The following is a 15,734-nucleotide window of genomic DNA, read 5'->3' on the forward strand; positions in this document are numbered from 1 at the left end:
CCACCTAAATTCGGGGATACAAGCCAGAGAGGAGCTAAGCTCCAAGTTGACGGGTTGGGTGCGGTCGCCGCCAGCTCAGCCTAGAGCTCCGAACCTAACCCCAACCGCACAATATATCCAGGCATTATAGACATGGACAACAGTCATCTGTTTCGACGTTAACTGCAATGGACTCCGACTGCAATGGTTACTGCCCGGTCAAAAACCTTTTTCGCGATTTTTCAGTAGGCCATGACTTCTATTTCACCTGTTCACCATTTAAAATTAACGTAAATTTATTTATTTTCACATTTGCGGATAAATGGTGGATCAGGTTTGGATGATTTATTTAGTTTCAACTTGATCTATTTTACATCGGTTGTGAACGTTATATTAACTTATATGCAAGTGCATTCTTTTGCACGATTTTACGCGAGATCGTAGTCTTGTTTGATTGTGGAAACCGACGTGACCGGAAAACACTTCACACTTATCCGGCTTAGCGACCACCACAATCGGGAATCGAACGTGGAACCATTCGGAACTCCTATGCCATTTTTATCGAAAACGACCTCGGGTGTATATGGACGGTTTACTATGCCAGAAATTGGTACACTTTAACTACGCTGCAAGTAGATCGCGTAGCAGTTAAACTTAACGATTCAGCTCTTGGGAATCTTGATTATATTTGCAATAATACACTCCACTGGCAATCAATTTAAACTTAGATCAATAAATACAAGCTAAAACACAACATTTAATTCATGATATAATTAAAAAAAATACGGACTATTTCTACTGGTGTACCGGCATACATCCGAGGTTGTTTTTGATAAAGATGGCCGAGGAGCTCCGAATGACCTGGAACGCGACTGCGCTTACCACAGTTCGAACCGGATGTTTTAACAAGCATGATTGACTGCAAATATTTCTAGAAATATTTTCTAGCATCACAGGATGTTTGAACCATATTCGGCAATTATCGCAGGTGGGCTTGATTTGATTGACGCGATTTATCAGTTGTTAATTGTTTCGAGATAAGTCCTGAAAAAAAAGATATTGTGAAAAATCTCCAGTATGTATCTAGAACACGCTTTTTAATTTGAAGTTCTTTCTGTAGGGCACATTAAATAATTCATCAAATATAAATAATATACCTTATATAACATGTATTGATTACTGTGTCTGTAGTCTTGTAGCGTTGTATGTTTCGTTGAGAGTTTGTTGTCTTTGGTCGCTGTGTGTCTTGTTGAGTGACTGTTGTCTTTGGTCGCTGTGTGTCTTGTTAAGTAACTGTTGTCTTTGTGGCTGTGTGTCTCGTTGAGTTGCTGATGTTTATGGGCGCTGTGTGTCTCGTTTAGTGACTGTTGTCTTTGGTCGCTGTGTGTCTTGTTGAGTGTCTGTTGTCTTTGGTCGCTGTGTGTCTCGTTGAGTGTCTGTTGTCTTTGGTCGCTGTGTGTCTCGTTGAGTGTCTGTTGTCTTTGGTCGCTGTGTGTCTCGTTGAGTTGCTGATGTTTATGGGCGCTGTGTGTCTCGTTGAGTGACTGTTGTCTTTGGTCGCTGTGTGTCTCGTTGAGTGACTGTTGTCTTTGGTCGCTGTGTGTCTCGTTGAGTGACTGTTGTCTTTGGTCGCTGTGTGTCTCGTTGAGTGACTGTTGTCTTTGGTCGCTGTGTGTTTCGTTGATTGTCTATTGTCTTTGGTCGCTGTGTGTCACGTTGACTGTCTGTTGTCTTTGGTCGCTGTACGTGTCGTTGTGTGTCTATTGTCTTTGGTCGCTGTGTGTCTCGTTGAGTGTCTGTTGTCTTTGGTCGCTGTGTGTCTCGTTGAGTGACTGTTGTCTTTGGTCGCTGTGTGTCTCGTTGAGTGACTGTTGTCTTTGGTCGCTGTGTGTCTCGTTGAGTGTCTATTGTCTTTGTGTCGCTGTGTGTTTCGTTGAGTGTCTATTTATTGTCTTTGGTCGCTGTGTGTCTCGTTGACTGTCTATTGTCTTTTGTCGCTGTGTGTCTCGTTGAGTGTCTATTGTCTTTGTGCCGCTGTGTGTTTCGTTGAGTGTCTATTGTTTTTGGTCGCTGTGTGTCTCGTTGAGTGTCTATTGTCTTTGGTCGCTGTGTGTCTCGTTGAGTGACTGTTGTCTTTGGTCGCTGTATGTTTCGTTGAGTGTCTATTGTCTTTGTGCCGCTGTGTGTTTCGTTGAGTGTCTATTGTCTTTGTGCCGCTGTGTGTCTCGTTGAGTGTCTATTGTCTTTGTGCCGCTGTGTGTTTCGTTGAGTGTCTATTGTCTTTGTGCCGCTGTGTGTCTCGTTGAGTGTCTATTGTCTTTGGTCGCTGTGTGTCTCGTTGAGTGTCTATTGTCTTTGGTCGCTGTATGTCTCGTTGAGTGTCTATTGTCTTTGTGCCGCTGTGTGTCTCGTTGAGTGTCTATTGTCTTTGGTCGCTGTGTGTCTCGTTGAGTGTCTATTGTCTTTGGTCGCTGTGTGTCTCGTTGAGTGATTGTTGTCTTTGGTCGCTGTATGTCTCGTTGAGTGTCTATTGTCTTTGGTCGCTGTGTGTCTCGTTGACTGTCTATTGTCTTTGGTCGCTGTATGTCTCGTTGAGTGACTGTTGTCTTTGGTCGCTGTATGTCTCGTTGAGTGTCTATTGTCTTTGGTCGCTGTGTGTCTCGTTGAGTGTCTATTGTCTTTGGTCGCTGTGTGTATCGTTGAGTGTCTATTGTCTTTGGTCGCTGTGTGTCTCGTTGAGTGTCTATTGTCTTTGGTCGCTGTGTGTCTCGTTGAGTGTCTATTGTCTTTGGTCGCTGTGTGTCTCGTTGAGTGTCTATTGTCTTTGGTCGCTGTGTGTCTCGTTGAGTGTCTATTGTCTTTGGTCGCTGTGTGTCTCGTTGAGTGTCTGTTGTCTTTGGTCGCTGTGTGTCTCGTTGAGTGACTGTTGTCTTTGGTCGCTGTGTGTCTCGTTGAGTGTCTATTGTCTTTGGTCGCTGTGTGTCTCGTTGAGTTGCTGATGTTTATGGGCGCTGTGTGTCTCGTTGAATGTCTGTTGCCTTTGGGCGCCGTATGTCTCGTTGAGTGTCTGTTGTCTTTGGTCGCTGTGTGTCTCGTTGAGTTGCTGATGTTTATGGGCGCTGTGTGTCTCGTTGAGTGTCTGTTGCCTTTGGGTGCCGTATGTCTCGTTGAGTGACTGTTGTCTTTGGTCGCTGTGTGTCTCGTTGAGTGTCTGTTGTCTTTGGTCGCTGTGTGTCTCGTTGAGTGTCTGTTGTCTTTGGTCGCTGTGTGTCTCGTTGAGTGACTGTTGTCTTTGGTCGCTGTGTGTCTCGTTGAGTGACTGTTGTCTTTGGTCGCTGTGTGTCTCGTTGAGTGACTGTTGTCTTTGAGCGCTGTATGTCTCGTTGAGTGTCTGATGTATTGAGGTGCTATGTGTTTTGTTTAGTGTCATATGATGTTGGGTATCTATTTTTAGACTTGAAGTGTTTGGTGTATTGTGGTGTTGTGAGTCTCGTCCATTTCGTGTGTTGTTGAGTAGCTCGTGTGTCCTTTTAAGTGTCTGCTGTATTGTAGCCGTTGGGTCGAACTCCAAGGGGTCGGCAAAATTACCTTGAGCCTCGGAAAAATCCAGGCTAGAGTTAATGTTTACCTTTAACATAACGACAACGGTCCTTTACATGTAGTTCGAGCCAACGAAGAATTTGAGCCAAGCGAATACTGTGTTAATGATTTACAGCGCTAAAGACATGAGACGTTGATATTTATTACATCAAAGGTTTTAACACTAGTTATATATCATCTAATGACGTTATTTTGAGAACACAATGTAATATGTAATATAAGGTTTAAAGTGAAACTCGTATTTAAAATCAATACTCATTCATAACAAACATAAATTTTTAGTGATAAACCTTTAACTAATTACTTTACTAAGCATTTATGGTAAATATTAACTACTGGTAACAAGACTTTAGCCGTGTATATAAAAGCTGAAAACGCACAAATATTAATTGACTGGTGAATGCTTAGTGATCAACTATCGTCTCATGAGGTAGAAATACCGTGTTTTCTGCACGTTTCTTTCAAACCAAACACTGTATCGTTCATAAGAGCCATTGTTTTTAATACGTATTCATCATTTTCGGTACATTTAAATAATTGCATTAATTTTGGTACACCATAACTGTTTATTACGAATTATTGTATTTTGCAGAAAACATGAAGGTATGTGTCATTCTATTGTTCGTATGGGTCTTGTGCACTTTAATCTCCCAACTTCCTGTCTCGAGCCAGATACCGGAAATAGTTCAACCTCTGTACATCCGGGTACCAAATTCGGAAGATAGGAAAAACGTTCAAAGTGAGTATCGATTTCATTCAATAGTTAGTATGCTGTAGTTTCAAGATATTTTGTCATAGTTCAAATGGTAAGAGTTTTGTTTTTCATAAAACGTCAACTTGGGCAGTATTCAATAAGAAACTTAGATTGAACTTAAAGTTAAGATTAGAAACTTAGAATTTTAATATGCCTGTATATTTCGCTGATCAATAAGCTGAATGGAATCATTGTAACATGTCTAAGGATAAGGATGAGATTTATATTGAATACTGGCCCAGATCATTTTATACAGGAAAAAACTAAATTATTTAAGCTTAGAAATAGCATGAGGTGTCAGCACTGCGCTCGAAAACCATGTGTTGTAGTCAGTCACATCATCCAGTTCATAAAGACTTCATGCCGAAAATTATAAGTTACGGGGGTTAGTAGGTGACCCTATATGTGAAATACGGGCCAATGGAAACCATATCCGGTGAGAGCGAATATTGTTTCCTGCGCCCCGCTGCCAGTCCGGTACCAATGGCGTTATGCCATTTATGCTGGAGGCCTGAAACTTATAAGTCATAGGATCGAAAGGTGACCCGTAACGTATACATCACGTCGACAGCCTGTTTACATGTTTAAATAATTCATTTATTCATCGGAATATTCATCGGAATCGGAAAATAGACGTCATTTTGGTACGATATAAATTTGGTGACCAAAATGGAAAATATGGGGTAACCATGTGACCAGTCCTGGACAAATGGCGTTGCGGTGAACCCATATTTTACATATGTTGAGATTTCTCAAATCCTCATTACCACATTTAATCATAAATTCTCGGTCTTCGGGGCATGGGGCGGGGGACGGGGGAGGGTGTCGTTTGTTGAACGTCTTATCCTCTAACTTGCCCATCTACGAACGACAAATTCTGGAGCCATCCCTGATAAAATGTACACGAGTTCAACTATACTTTTACCTTATCTTACAGGATTCTTCTGGCTATTAGGAGCCATCACTTTAGCAGCAGGCTTTGCCGGTTCTATTCCTGACGCTTCATCCGTTTCTGTCCACACACCCATGTCGGGAATGGAGGTCATGTCACCGGGAGTTCCGCCCACTTGATTAGACGAGAAAATATGCCACTGTTACATTTTGTAAGGAATAAACGCTGCATTTTCACCCAGCTGTTGGTGTAGTCTTAGTTGTTGTATTTTTTTGCTTTTGCATTTATCCGTACTGTCCTTATATAGTCAAAACATCTTAGACTTAGATTTACCACAATTAAAGGGGCTGTCTCACGTATGATAAAATAACGAAAAAAAAAAGAAAATTGTCGAAAACTGACAAACTTGGCATCGATGTGTACAATGCATTGAACTTTACTAACTGAAGTACCACATAGTTTTTACAATTTATTTAAGTAAACAGTTATTTCGTATTTTTCCATTAAAAAAGATTACTGGGTATGTCTACCTAGTAGAATTCATTCCTTATACGTGATTGGCTAGTCGGTGTTATCACGTGATATTACCGAGATAGGTGTATAGCTTGATTATGTCACGCATTTAGTATATGCCTTTGTAGCTCAGTGAGTAAGACGCTGGTCTTCAATTCTGGCGACGCGGGTTCGAACCCGGTCTTCGACAAAATTTATTTTTTACATTTTGCCAAAAGTTTTGGTACATTTTTTACAATTATGATATCAAAGCGTAACACATTCTATTAGACAATTGTCCTGAGATTCGTTACAGAAAAAAACAACTGTTTTTGGTGCCAATCTGTGACACAGTCCCTTTAAAACAAATAATTTAATATACCAACAAGAATGAATAAATGGCGAAAACAATGTTTCTCATGACGGATGCCGAGTTTAATTTGAAATAAAAGTGCAGAAAATACGGTATTTCTTCCTCATGAGACGAAAGTTGATCACTATAAATCATTTTATTTTTTTGCGTTCTCAGCTATTAAATACACGCGTACAATCTCGTGTTCGGTCAATAATATTTTCCTTAAAATTAGTAAGTAGTTTAAGGTTTATCAGTCAAAATTTATGTTTGTTATACATGTGTATTTATTAATTTTAATAATAGTGTCAGTTTAACTGTAAGAGAGCGTATTGGTTTGCCTTATAAACAATCCACTAATAACTTGCTTAATATTATAAATACGCATTTAATCAACTGAGGTTTCATGTTGAGTTTGTCCTTGGTGTCCTTTTTTAATCACAACCGCTTACATTTAACTGTAAGTAGACGTACTGGTTCGCCCTATAAAGAACACACAAAGAACTTTGTTTAATGTAACACAGAATCAACTTTATATATATCGTCGACTTTGTCCCAATTCACCGTTTACATTTCTAAATATAGTTTTAATTATTCATGTTTACTGGAATAACTCCATTAATTAAGTTAGTTTAAACTAATTTATTTTAGCTCGATTGAGACGAAATTTTATAGCTTTTACAATCACTCTTGGGTCCCTTTCCTGGGCAGGAATTCCGGATTTTCAAACTCAATCATTTTTATTAAATAAAAAAATCTCATAATTCCAAACTCAAATTTATTATACCAAAAATGTGAGAAAGAAAAATGAAAACTATTTTTTTTTTAAATATGCATTTTGTACTGTATCATGTATGCCGAACACTGTCTCTTGAACTGCTCACTATATACAGGCGAAAGACAGATACTTATTCAGAACAATAGTCTATTAAGTATCTAAAGTAATTTCTCTTATGATGATGTTGTTATGATATTTACGGATGTGTATCACTATATACAGTACAGTAATCGTTTCCATAACACTCAATTGTAAGCACATGGAGCACTGTAACGACAAATAACAGCATCGCCGCAAAAACGAAATCGACCACGTTTATGCGGTGATTTTCAACGCACGAACAGGACTTTCTTATGTGGCAAAAAAACAAAAACACTTTCGACGCATAAAAAAAATTAAAACGCATACTAGTACAGTGTAGTATAGTGGTTGATAAACTTTCATCGAGATCGGACTTAGTTTTTTGTGTCCACTTAACCAAACTTTGAACTAGACTTTTAGAGACGTAAATTCTGACAAAGATTTAGTAAGATCGGTTTAAATGTGAACCAAACCAATTGATCTTTCTGCGAAAACGTTTGAAATGATATTTGGCCCGAATAAAGGCGGGAATATATGCTACGACAACGCACAACACCGTCATTTGGGACAATCAGAAAATTTAATCGTCGTATGACGTATCATATATTCTCGTCTTTTTGTCAGACTGACGGGCATGTACCCTTGACAAAGCGCACTTTCAACGTCAATTCAAACGTTTCTAGAAAAGACAATTGTTTACGACGGACAAACAACAGAAATCCAACAATCCTCACAGTTCCGCATGTGCTCTTTGTGCTCAGATGAGCTAAGAATTATTTCCTTGTCAAGAACCAATGGTAATTGTGCGATTGTGAAATTTATTCACGTCTAGATCATCAGCGTATATCTCTGTTTACCTGGGCAACGAAAGGAAAACTTTTGAAGATTATATTGTTTCCCAAAACTTCAACACAACATTAGTTTTTGGGCACTTGAACAAGAGGACTCAGATGACTGATATAGGGTCATCATGGACGTCTTTCTTCCGTTGATTGTGTTTTTATGCACAAGTAACCAAGAAAATGTAGATGTGAACACTCCAAGGGGAGTAATAATTTATTTTTAACTTTCAATTTTGGCTCAACTTTAAAATATTACCTTAAATATCACCAATTTGCCTGCCTACTTTTCCCGTTTTTTATTCAAACTGACAGTAGTATGCTACGCCCTAACCTTAATCATCATCATAATGAACAACATAATCACAACCACCATTATCATCACCACAATCACAACCACCACCACCATCATCATCCCCACAACCATCATCATCATAATTATCATCATCATCATCATCATCGTCATCATCATCATCATCATCACCATCACCATCATCATCATCATCATCATCATCATCATCAAGAATGTCATCACCATCGCTTGTGTTGAAATATTAACTCTATTTTTTAGCTTTATAATAAATGGTCAAGTTAATCCTCTGTATGTGGCAAAAAGGCACAGGTTGCGCCCTATATAGGCAATTTCTTCTTTATGCGTTGAGCGTCGCCGCATAAACGTGGTCGTCCTGTTTTAATAATGACGTACTGTAATATCAAAAAAGCGAGTTGAGATTGAGATTGGGGCTTGGATTGACAGTCTATTGTCTTATAACTAAACCGCGGATCGTTAAGTTAAGTTGAATGTAGTGTTTGTTTCGCCTCTGTCAGATAAGATGTTAAATAATTGATACACTTATCTCTGCAAGGGTAGACTGAAGTGTTAGTGTCTATACCATTGTAATTAAGCAACTCTTTCAATAAAGCACAAATCTTGATTAACTACCATGGTTCACGCAACACATTGAACGTTTATTGTCTTTTGTCCTGCTATCACTCAATCTAGCATCGTGTATTGATTAGGTTTTAATTGTACTAGTACGTTTTTCTTGATAGTATTCCGCTTATTCATGCCTTTGTTAAAATCTTAAGACGTGTTTATACCATTTTAATTGGAAATTCAAGTGAACAACAATTTCTACGCGACAATAAAATTTGATTTTGATTTAAATCTGTTTTTGAGAGGAAGGAACTACTTTGTGTGTCTACACGAGGAAAACTGGAGCCCGAGGCATTTAAGAAATGGGTTCAGCTGCATCTGGGACAAATGATAGCGAAGATAATGGAAACAAAGTGACTGAGCAAGAGATTGAAACGAAATCAACGAAGCCAGATCATTCCGGGGAGGCGATCTCCATGAGCGCTGTAAGTAGTTCTTTTTATTCCATATTATTTAATTAAGGTATTCTTCGCAATTCGAGGGCTCTCAGTTGATGTAAATTTATATAAATATAAACTAGGTAACGTACGTCTTGCGCTAGGCCCTCGGGTTATTCGATTTTAGGTTGCGTTGCGACCCCATATTACTTTTCATGTGTAGAGAGAGTATATACAAAATTGAAAAATAAATGATAGTAAAAATAGATATATTACAAAACAAAACTTGTCAGCCTGGGAAATATTGCAAACAAATTGTTACAACATTAGTTCACGTCCGATTTAAAGTGGAATTTATATGAGATAAATACATCTAAAAATATATCCATATATTGAGGAACTAAAAGATCTATCCATCTATTTAATAATTATTTTATATATTAGCAATCATCAACAGGCATTCCGAATAGACCATGCTGTTATTGAGTCACCATGCAATCAGCATTTCAAAGCTGCACTCTCACAGATTGACTGTTTTGATAATTATTTTGTCTAGGAATGAGCCAATATTTGGGTTTATGTCTGGAAATCAGTGCTTTAAGACTGCTGACAAAAGAGCAGATCGCAGTTTCATATTTACGTTTGAAAAGTGATGTTTATGGCTAAAACACTTTTAAAAAAAAATGAAATTAGGCCAGGTCATTTCATGGGAAAAGCGTAAGCAGATTGTCAAATGTCGAATATGATTAATATGCTTGTATTCAAAAATCTAAAGTACCCGAAATGAAAAGCAATGTTATTATGAGTTTTGAGAAGAATTATGAAACATAAGTTACTGTTATATTAAAATTACGTGGTGTATTAGTTTTATCAATTAACTTGTGTATAGAAATCTGTCAAATATACAATTTGTGAATCGTTTCGATACTATTTCCATGTGTAATTAAAATGTGACATTAATCATACTAAACGTATCAACATTTTGGCCGTCAGCATTTTGGGATGGACAGTATTTTATGTTATTGTTAGAATTGGCTGAACTATTTCGTTTTGGGATGGACTGAACTTTAGCCTTTTATTAGAATCGGCTGAAATAATTAGTTTTGGGAAAGAGAGTAATTCATGTTATTATCAGAATTGGCAATTTTTTTTCGTTAAGGAATGGCCATTTCTCCATGTTATTATTAGAATCGGTTGAACAAATTTCGTTTTGGGATGGACTGTACTTTATGTTATTATTAGAATCGGCTGAACAAATTTCGTTTTGGGATGGACTGTACTTTATGTTATTATTAGAATCGGCTGAACAAATTTCGTTTTGGGATGGACTGTACTTTATGTTATTATTAGAATCGGCTGAACAAATTTCGTTTTGGGATGGACTGTACTTTATGTTATTATTAGAATCGGCTGAACAAATTTCGTTTTGGGATGGACTGTACTTTATGTTATTATTAGAATCGGCTGAACAAATTTCGTTTTGGGATGGACTGTACTTTATGTTATTATTAGAATCGGCTGAACAAATTTCGTTTTGGGATGGACTGTACTTTATGTTATTATTAGAATCGGCTGAACAAATTTCGTTAAGGGATGGACTGTACTTTATGTTATTATTAGAATCGGCTGAACAAATTTCGTTTTGGGATGGACTGTACTTTATGTTATTATTAGAATCGGCTGAACAAATTTCGTTAAGGGATGGACTGTACTTTATGTTATTATTAGAATCGGCTGAACAAATTTCGTCTTGGGATGGACTGTACTTTATATTATTATTAGAATCGGCTGAACAAATTTCGTTTTGGGATGGACTGTACTTTATGTTATTATTAGAATCGGCTGAACAAATTTCGTTTTGGGATGGACTGTACTTTATGTTATTATTAGAATCGGCTGAACAAATTTCGTTTTGGGATGGACTGTACTTTATGTTATTATTAGAATCGGCTGAACAAATTTCGTTTTGGGATGGACTGTACTTTATGTTATTATTAGAATCGGCTGAACAAATTTCGTTTTGGGATGGACTGTACTTTATGTTATTATTAGAATCGGCTGAACAAATTTCGTTTTGGGATGGACAGTACTTTATGTTATTATTAGAATTGCCTGAACAAATTTCGTTTTGGGATGGACTGTACTTTATGTTATTATTAGAATCGGCTGAAAAATTTCGTTTAATGATGAACAGTTCTTTATGTTGATGCTAGAATTGGCTGAAATATTTCGTTTTGGGATGGACAGTACTTTATGTTATTATTAGAATTGGCTGAACTATTTCGTTAAGGGATGGACAGTACTTTATGTTATTATTAGAATTGGCTGAACTATTTCGTTAAGGGATGATCAATAATTTATGTTATTATTAGAATTTGCTGAAATATTTCGTTTTGGGATGGACAGTTCTTTAGAGTTCATTTAGCTGACATACACCGCTTTGGGATGGACAATCTTTTGTATTATTATAAGACTTCGCTGAAATATTTCGTTTCGGAATAACAGCATGTCATTATTAAAATTTTGCTTATTGTTCAGAACTAAAGCTCAATTAAAGTTATTAACATTGTTAACGTCATCATTGTTAACTGTTAACTTTCATATCGTTACTGCTGTTGAAATGTAATGGATAGGCTTGTGATCTGCTGTTCTTTTCTTAATAGATTTCATACAACTGTTTCAGTTGTAATTGCTTATTTCTTAATATGTTAGCACACCATCATATACATTAGGTTTAAAGTTAACAAGGATGTCGTTCATCATGATGATAACTTTAACTAAAATCAGAACAATCATCTTTTTGCCTCTCAAATATCTTATTGTATAGATGAAATGCCACTTAAACCATGTTTAAACAAGTAACTGTCTAACATGCATACAATTTTTATTACATGAGAATCATCTAAACCAATTGTAGTGTCTATAATCAATCACAGTATTTAGCTATTTCTTATTGATCTTCTTCAGCCAGCGGATGCATCTTGGCAAGGCGGTGGTGGGCAAAGAGAGGAACTTCTTGTCGCTGAAACAGAGGAGACAGCTGATCCAGAAAACCATGCCACGTATCAGCGACTAAAGACAGACAAGAGTGCTGACCTTCATATATTAAATACAAGGTTCAATGCTAATGAACTCAAAAGCAAATCCCAAAAAAGAAACGACGAGCCAGTTGGTGCAATATTGAACAACACTTTTGCAAAATTGCCTGCTAGGATAGATTCGGCTAACTTCCACCCACACACTGTTGTGATGGAACGAGAGAAGTCGCTAGTCAACCCGCCGGCAGATTTTAAACATGACCACAAAATTACTCTCGATGATAGTAATGTTCTTTTTCAACCAGGAGATCATACTACTAAAAATAAACACAACGTGCCTGAAATAAGTTTAAAAGAGGATGATAAAACCTCTCCATTTCTTCTAAAGGGCGACAACGAAAAATGCAAACCACAGGCGAGGAAATCCGCTGGGCTTTCTGCTGTTCATTCGCTGGTTGTTCCCGAAAATCTACGAGGATTCCAATCACCGGTCCCATCAAATGAATCAAAAGAAGACGATAGTGATTTCGACCCACTAGAAGGTCTAGATATACCACGAGAAAGGGTTTGTTCGTTCGGCTCTGAGTCCATATATTCGGTGAAAGAGATATCTGACAGTCTGTATCAGCAGTATCAAGCCGAGGTCAAGAATCGTATTCGTAGTTATGGATTCTTTGAAACGTTTCCATCTCCAGAGGTCGTCCGTGAAGCGCAGACTGTTTATAGAAATCTTGATATACCACCACCCGTGGACGAGGACGGTAACGTTCTGCCCCACCCACCAAAATTCAAGAAAAAGGAGTACATGGAATCGGAACGTGAGTCATTCGATGACTTTAAACAACGTCTTGAACAGGTATGTAAAACTAGAGCAAATATACTGATTGTAGATGAAAATTAAATTTTATTACCTTCAATACGGATATTTTTAGATATGTACTCAATCATTGGGATGCCGTCTACACTCTTATTGAACTGCATACATATATCATGCGATAAGCCCAACCAAATGTTAGCATGTCCCTATAATACAGTTCTATGGTCATTATAGATAGGCGTTCAAAAAACAGAACTGAAAAGGAATAGATTTTTCACTGTCATTACATGTACTGTGTTTTACGATGCTGCCAACAACATAACAACAATTTGCCACTCAAGTAATACAACAACGTACACTGCTAACTCTACACTGATTGCCTTACTCTACTTAGCTGACTCTTCACCGCCTACTCGTCTCTACTTACACTACACAGCTTACTATACACTGCTAACTATATACTGCTTTCTCAACACTGTTAACTGTACACTGTTTACTGTACACTGCTTACTTTATTATACACTACTCATTTAAATATACACTTGTTACTATAAAATGCTTACTCTGCACTGCTATCTCTACACTTTATTCTCTAGACTACTAACACAACACTTCTAACTCTACTCTTCTAAATCTATACTGCTTTCTCTACAATGCTTACTCTTAACTGCTTACTCTTCACTTTTAACTCTACACTTTAAGCTCTATACTTCTTACTCAACACTGTTTACTTTACACAGCTTACTTTACACTGCTTGCGCTACACTGTTTACTCAACACTGCTTACTTTACACTGTTTACTCAACACTTCTTACTTTACACTGCTTACTTTACACTGCTTACTCAACACTGTTTACTCAACACTGATTACTTTACACTGATTACTTTATACTACTTACTCAACACTGCTTACTTTACACTGCTTACTTTACACTGCTTACTCAACACTGCTTACTCAACACTGTTTACTTTACACAGCTTACTTTACACTGCTTGCGCTACACTGTTTACTCAACACTGCTTCCTTTACACTGTTTACTCAACACTTCTTACTTTACACTGCTTACTTTACACTGCTTACTCAACATTGCTTACTCAACACTGACTTCTATAAACTACTTACTCTACATATCTTACCCTACACTCTTTTCTATACGCTTCTTACTTTTCACTTCTTACCCTATACTAGAACGAAAACTTGTGCATCAAAATTTACAATAACGTGAATGTTTGAATTTCAGATTCCAGACAAAGTTAAAGATGGACATTTGATCGACATTGTAAACTTCATCTGTGAGGGTCTAGAAAATGATAAAGATAGACTGATAATCATTATTTCCTGGATTGTAAAGGAGCAGTTGCAAGATAAAGAAAGAGACACGGCTAGCATTGGTGAAAGGAAAGAATGTTGCATCCTCTTTCGCACTATGTGCAGGTAATATTTTATAAGTCCGCAACGTTGTAATAACATTTAAGAATCATTTTTAACAAATAATATATTATTCTTATCAACACTGTAGTTGTTTATATTCTGCCTTTTCCATGATTAGGGCATTATGGCTTAATGATACCCGAGTACAATTGTCTTAAATTCATATCATCATACGTATTTCGGTTAGTTTCTATTAGGCTTAAGCTTTGAGCCTTGTTGAACAGTTGGCCACTGGTCTTGTCCCAAAACTTTATATAATTTTATAACGATTGTGAAGCAAGCTATTACAACTTATATTAATCACTCTCATGGGTACGATGTTGAGCGAGAGTGCTGTCTTGTGTTGTGGGGGAAACCGGAGTACCCGGAGAAAACCCACTTGTCCGGCTTGGTGACTACTAACCAAACTCACATGCGCAACAGTTTGCAATGTATCATTGAAGATAGAATACCCATTTAGTTGATGTTGACCGTGTTACATTACTGTCAATTAACGGTATTTTGTTTCGATCAAAGTGGGTCTAATGATTTCATAAGATGGATGTACTTTAAAGTAGTTATTTATACCTTCTGGGAACATAACGAATATCAAAATATGTTGAACGCTAAAGAATAATTCTTAGAATGATTATGACTTAGATGAAACAGCACAAATTCGAAATGGCCTCTACCTTATCAATACAGGAAATCAAACAAGCTGCAAACAGCTTTGCAAAGCATCGTCTCAAGAACCAAACAAAACGTATATACACATATATAAGCACATATGGTATTATTGAATTAACAATATATTCATATCAATACGCTATTAAATCAACACAGCTAGCACTGGGTGGATCGCAAAAAATATAACACACTCGGCATTAAAGCTCCACTCTCACAGGTTGAACGTTTTGACAACTTGTTTATTTTTTGTCTTGGAACGAGCCAATTTTTTCGAAAACCCATGGCAACCAGTTATATAAGACTGCTGACAAAAATTGGATCTCAGATTTTTTTCTCCGCTAGTAACGTTTTAAGCAATAAAACATTAATTTTCGAACGGAAATATTATAATCTACGATCTGATTTTTTTTATCAGCAATCTTTTATCATTTGTTTGCAGATATTTATGCAAAAATTTGCTCTTTCCAAGACAAAAAATAAAATTGTTGTAAAAAACGGTATATCTGAGAGAGTGCAGCTTTAAATTGTCAATTCCCCCGTTTATATTTTATTCTGTGAAAACTGTGTAGGTTTAAGTTATATTAAATACTATTATTATTACAATTTAAATTACAATTTTGGTTTTCTCTAGATACGCAAGAATCAAAACAAAACTAGTCGAAGGGTTTATCCGTGACAACAGATACGTCCCGGGAGAAGA

The 15,734-nt window shown here is 37.0% G+C and overlaps 1 protein-coding gene across 1 annotated transcript; it reads right to left on the reverse strand.

The window, feature by feature from the left end:
- Positions 1–2,252: 2,252 nt before the first annotated feature.
- On the reverse strand, positions 2,253–5,379 carry LOC128219481 (adipocyte plasma membrane-associated protein Hemomucin-like). Its single transcript, XM_052927290.1, has 2 exons — positions 5,269–5,379; positions 2,253–2,846 (listed from the first exon to the last, which is right to left on the reverse strand). The coding sequence occupies exons 1-2, from the start codon at positions 5,377–5,379 to the stop codon at positions 2,253–2,255; spliced, it is 705 nt and encodes a 234-aa protein (XP_052783250.1).
- Between the last annotated feature and the right edge of the window lie 10,355 nt (positions 5,380–15,734).

Source organism: Mya arenaria, chromosome 15, assembly GCF_026914265.1.
Source record: "Mya arenaria isolate MELC-2E11 chromosome 15, ASM2691426v1".
NCBI lineage: Eukaryota > Metazoa > Mollusca > Bivalvia > Myida > Myidae > Mya > Mya arenaria.

Coding starts and splice junctions, on each gene's coding strand:
- LOC128219481 (XM_052927290.1), bottom strand. CDS start 5,379: ATGACCTCCATTCCCGACATGGGTGTGTGGACAGAAACGGATGAAGCG. Junction 2,847..5,268: donor CTAATAGCCAGAAGAATCCT/GTAAGATAAGGT, acceptor CGAGACACACAG/CGACCAAAGACAATAGACAC.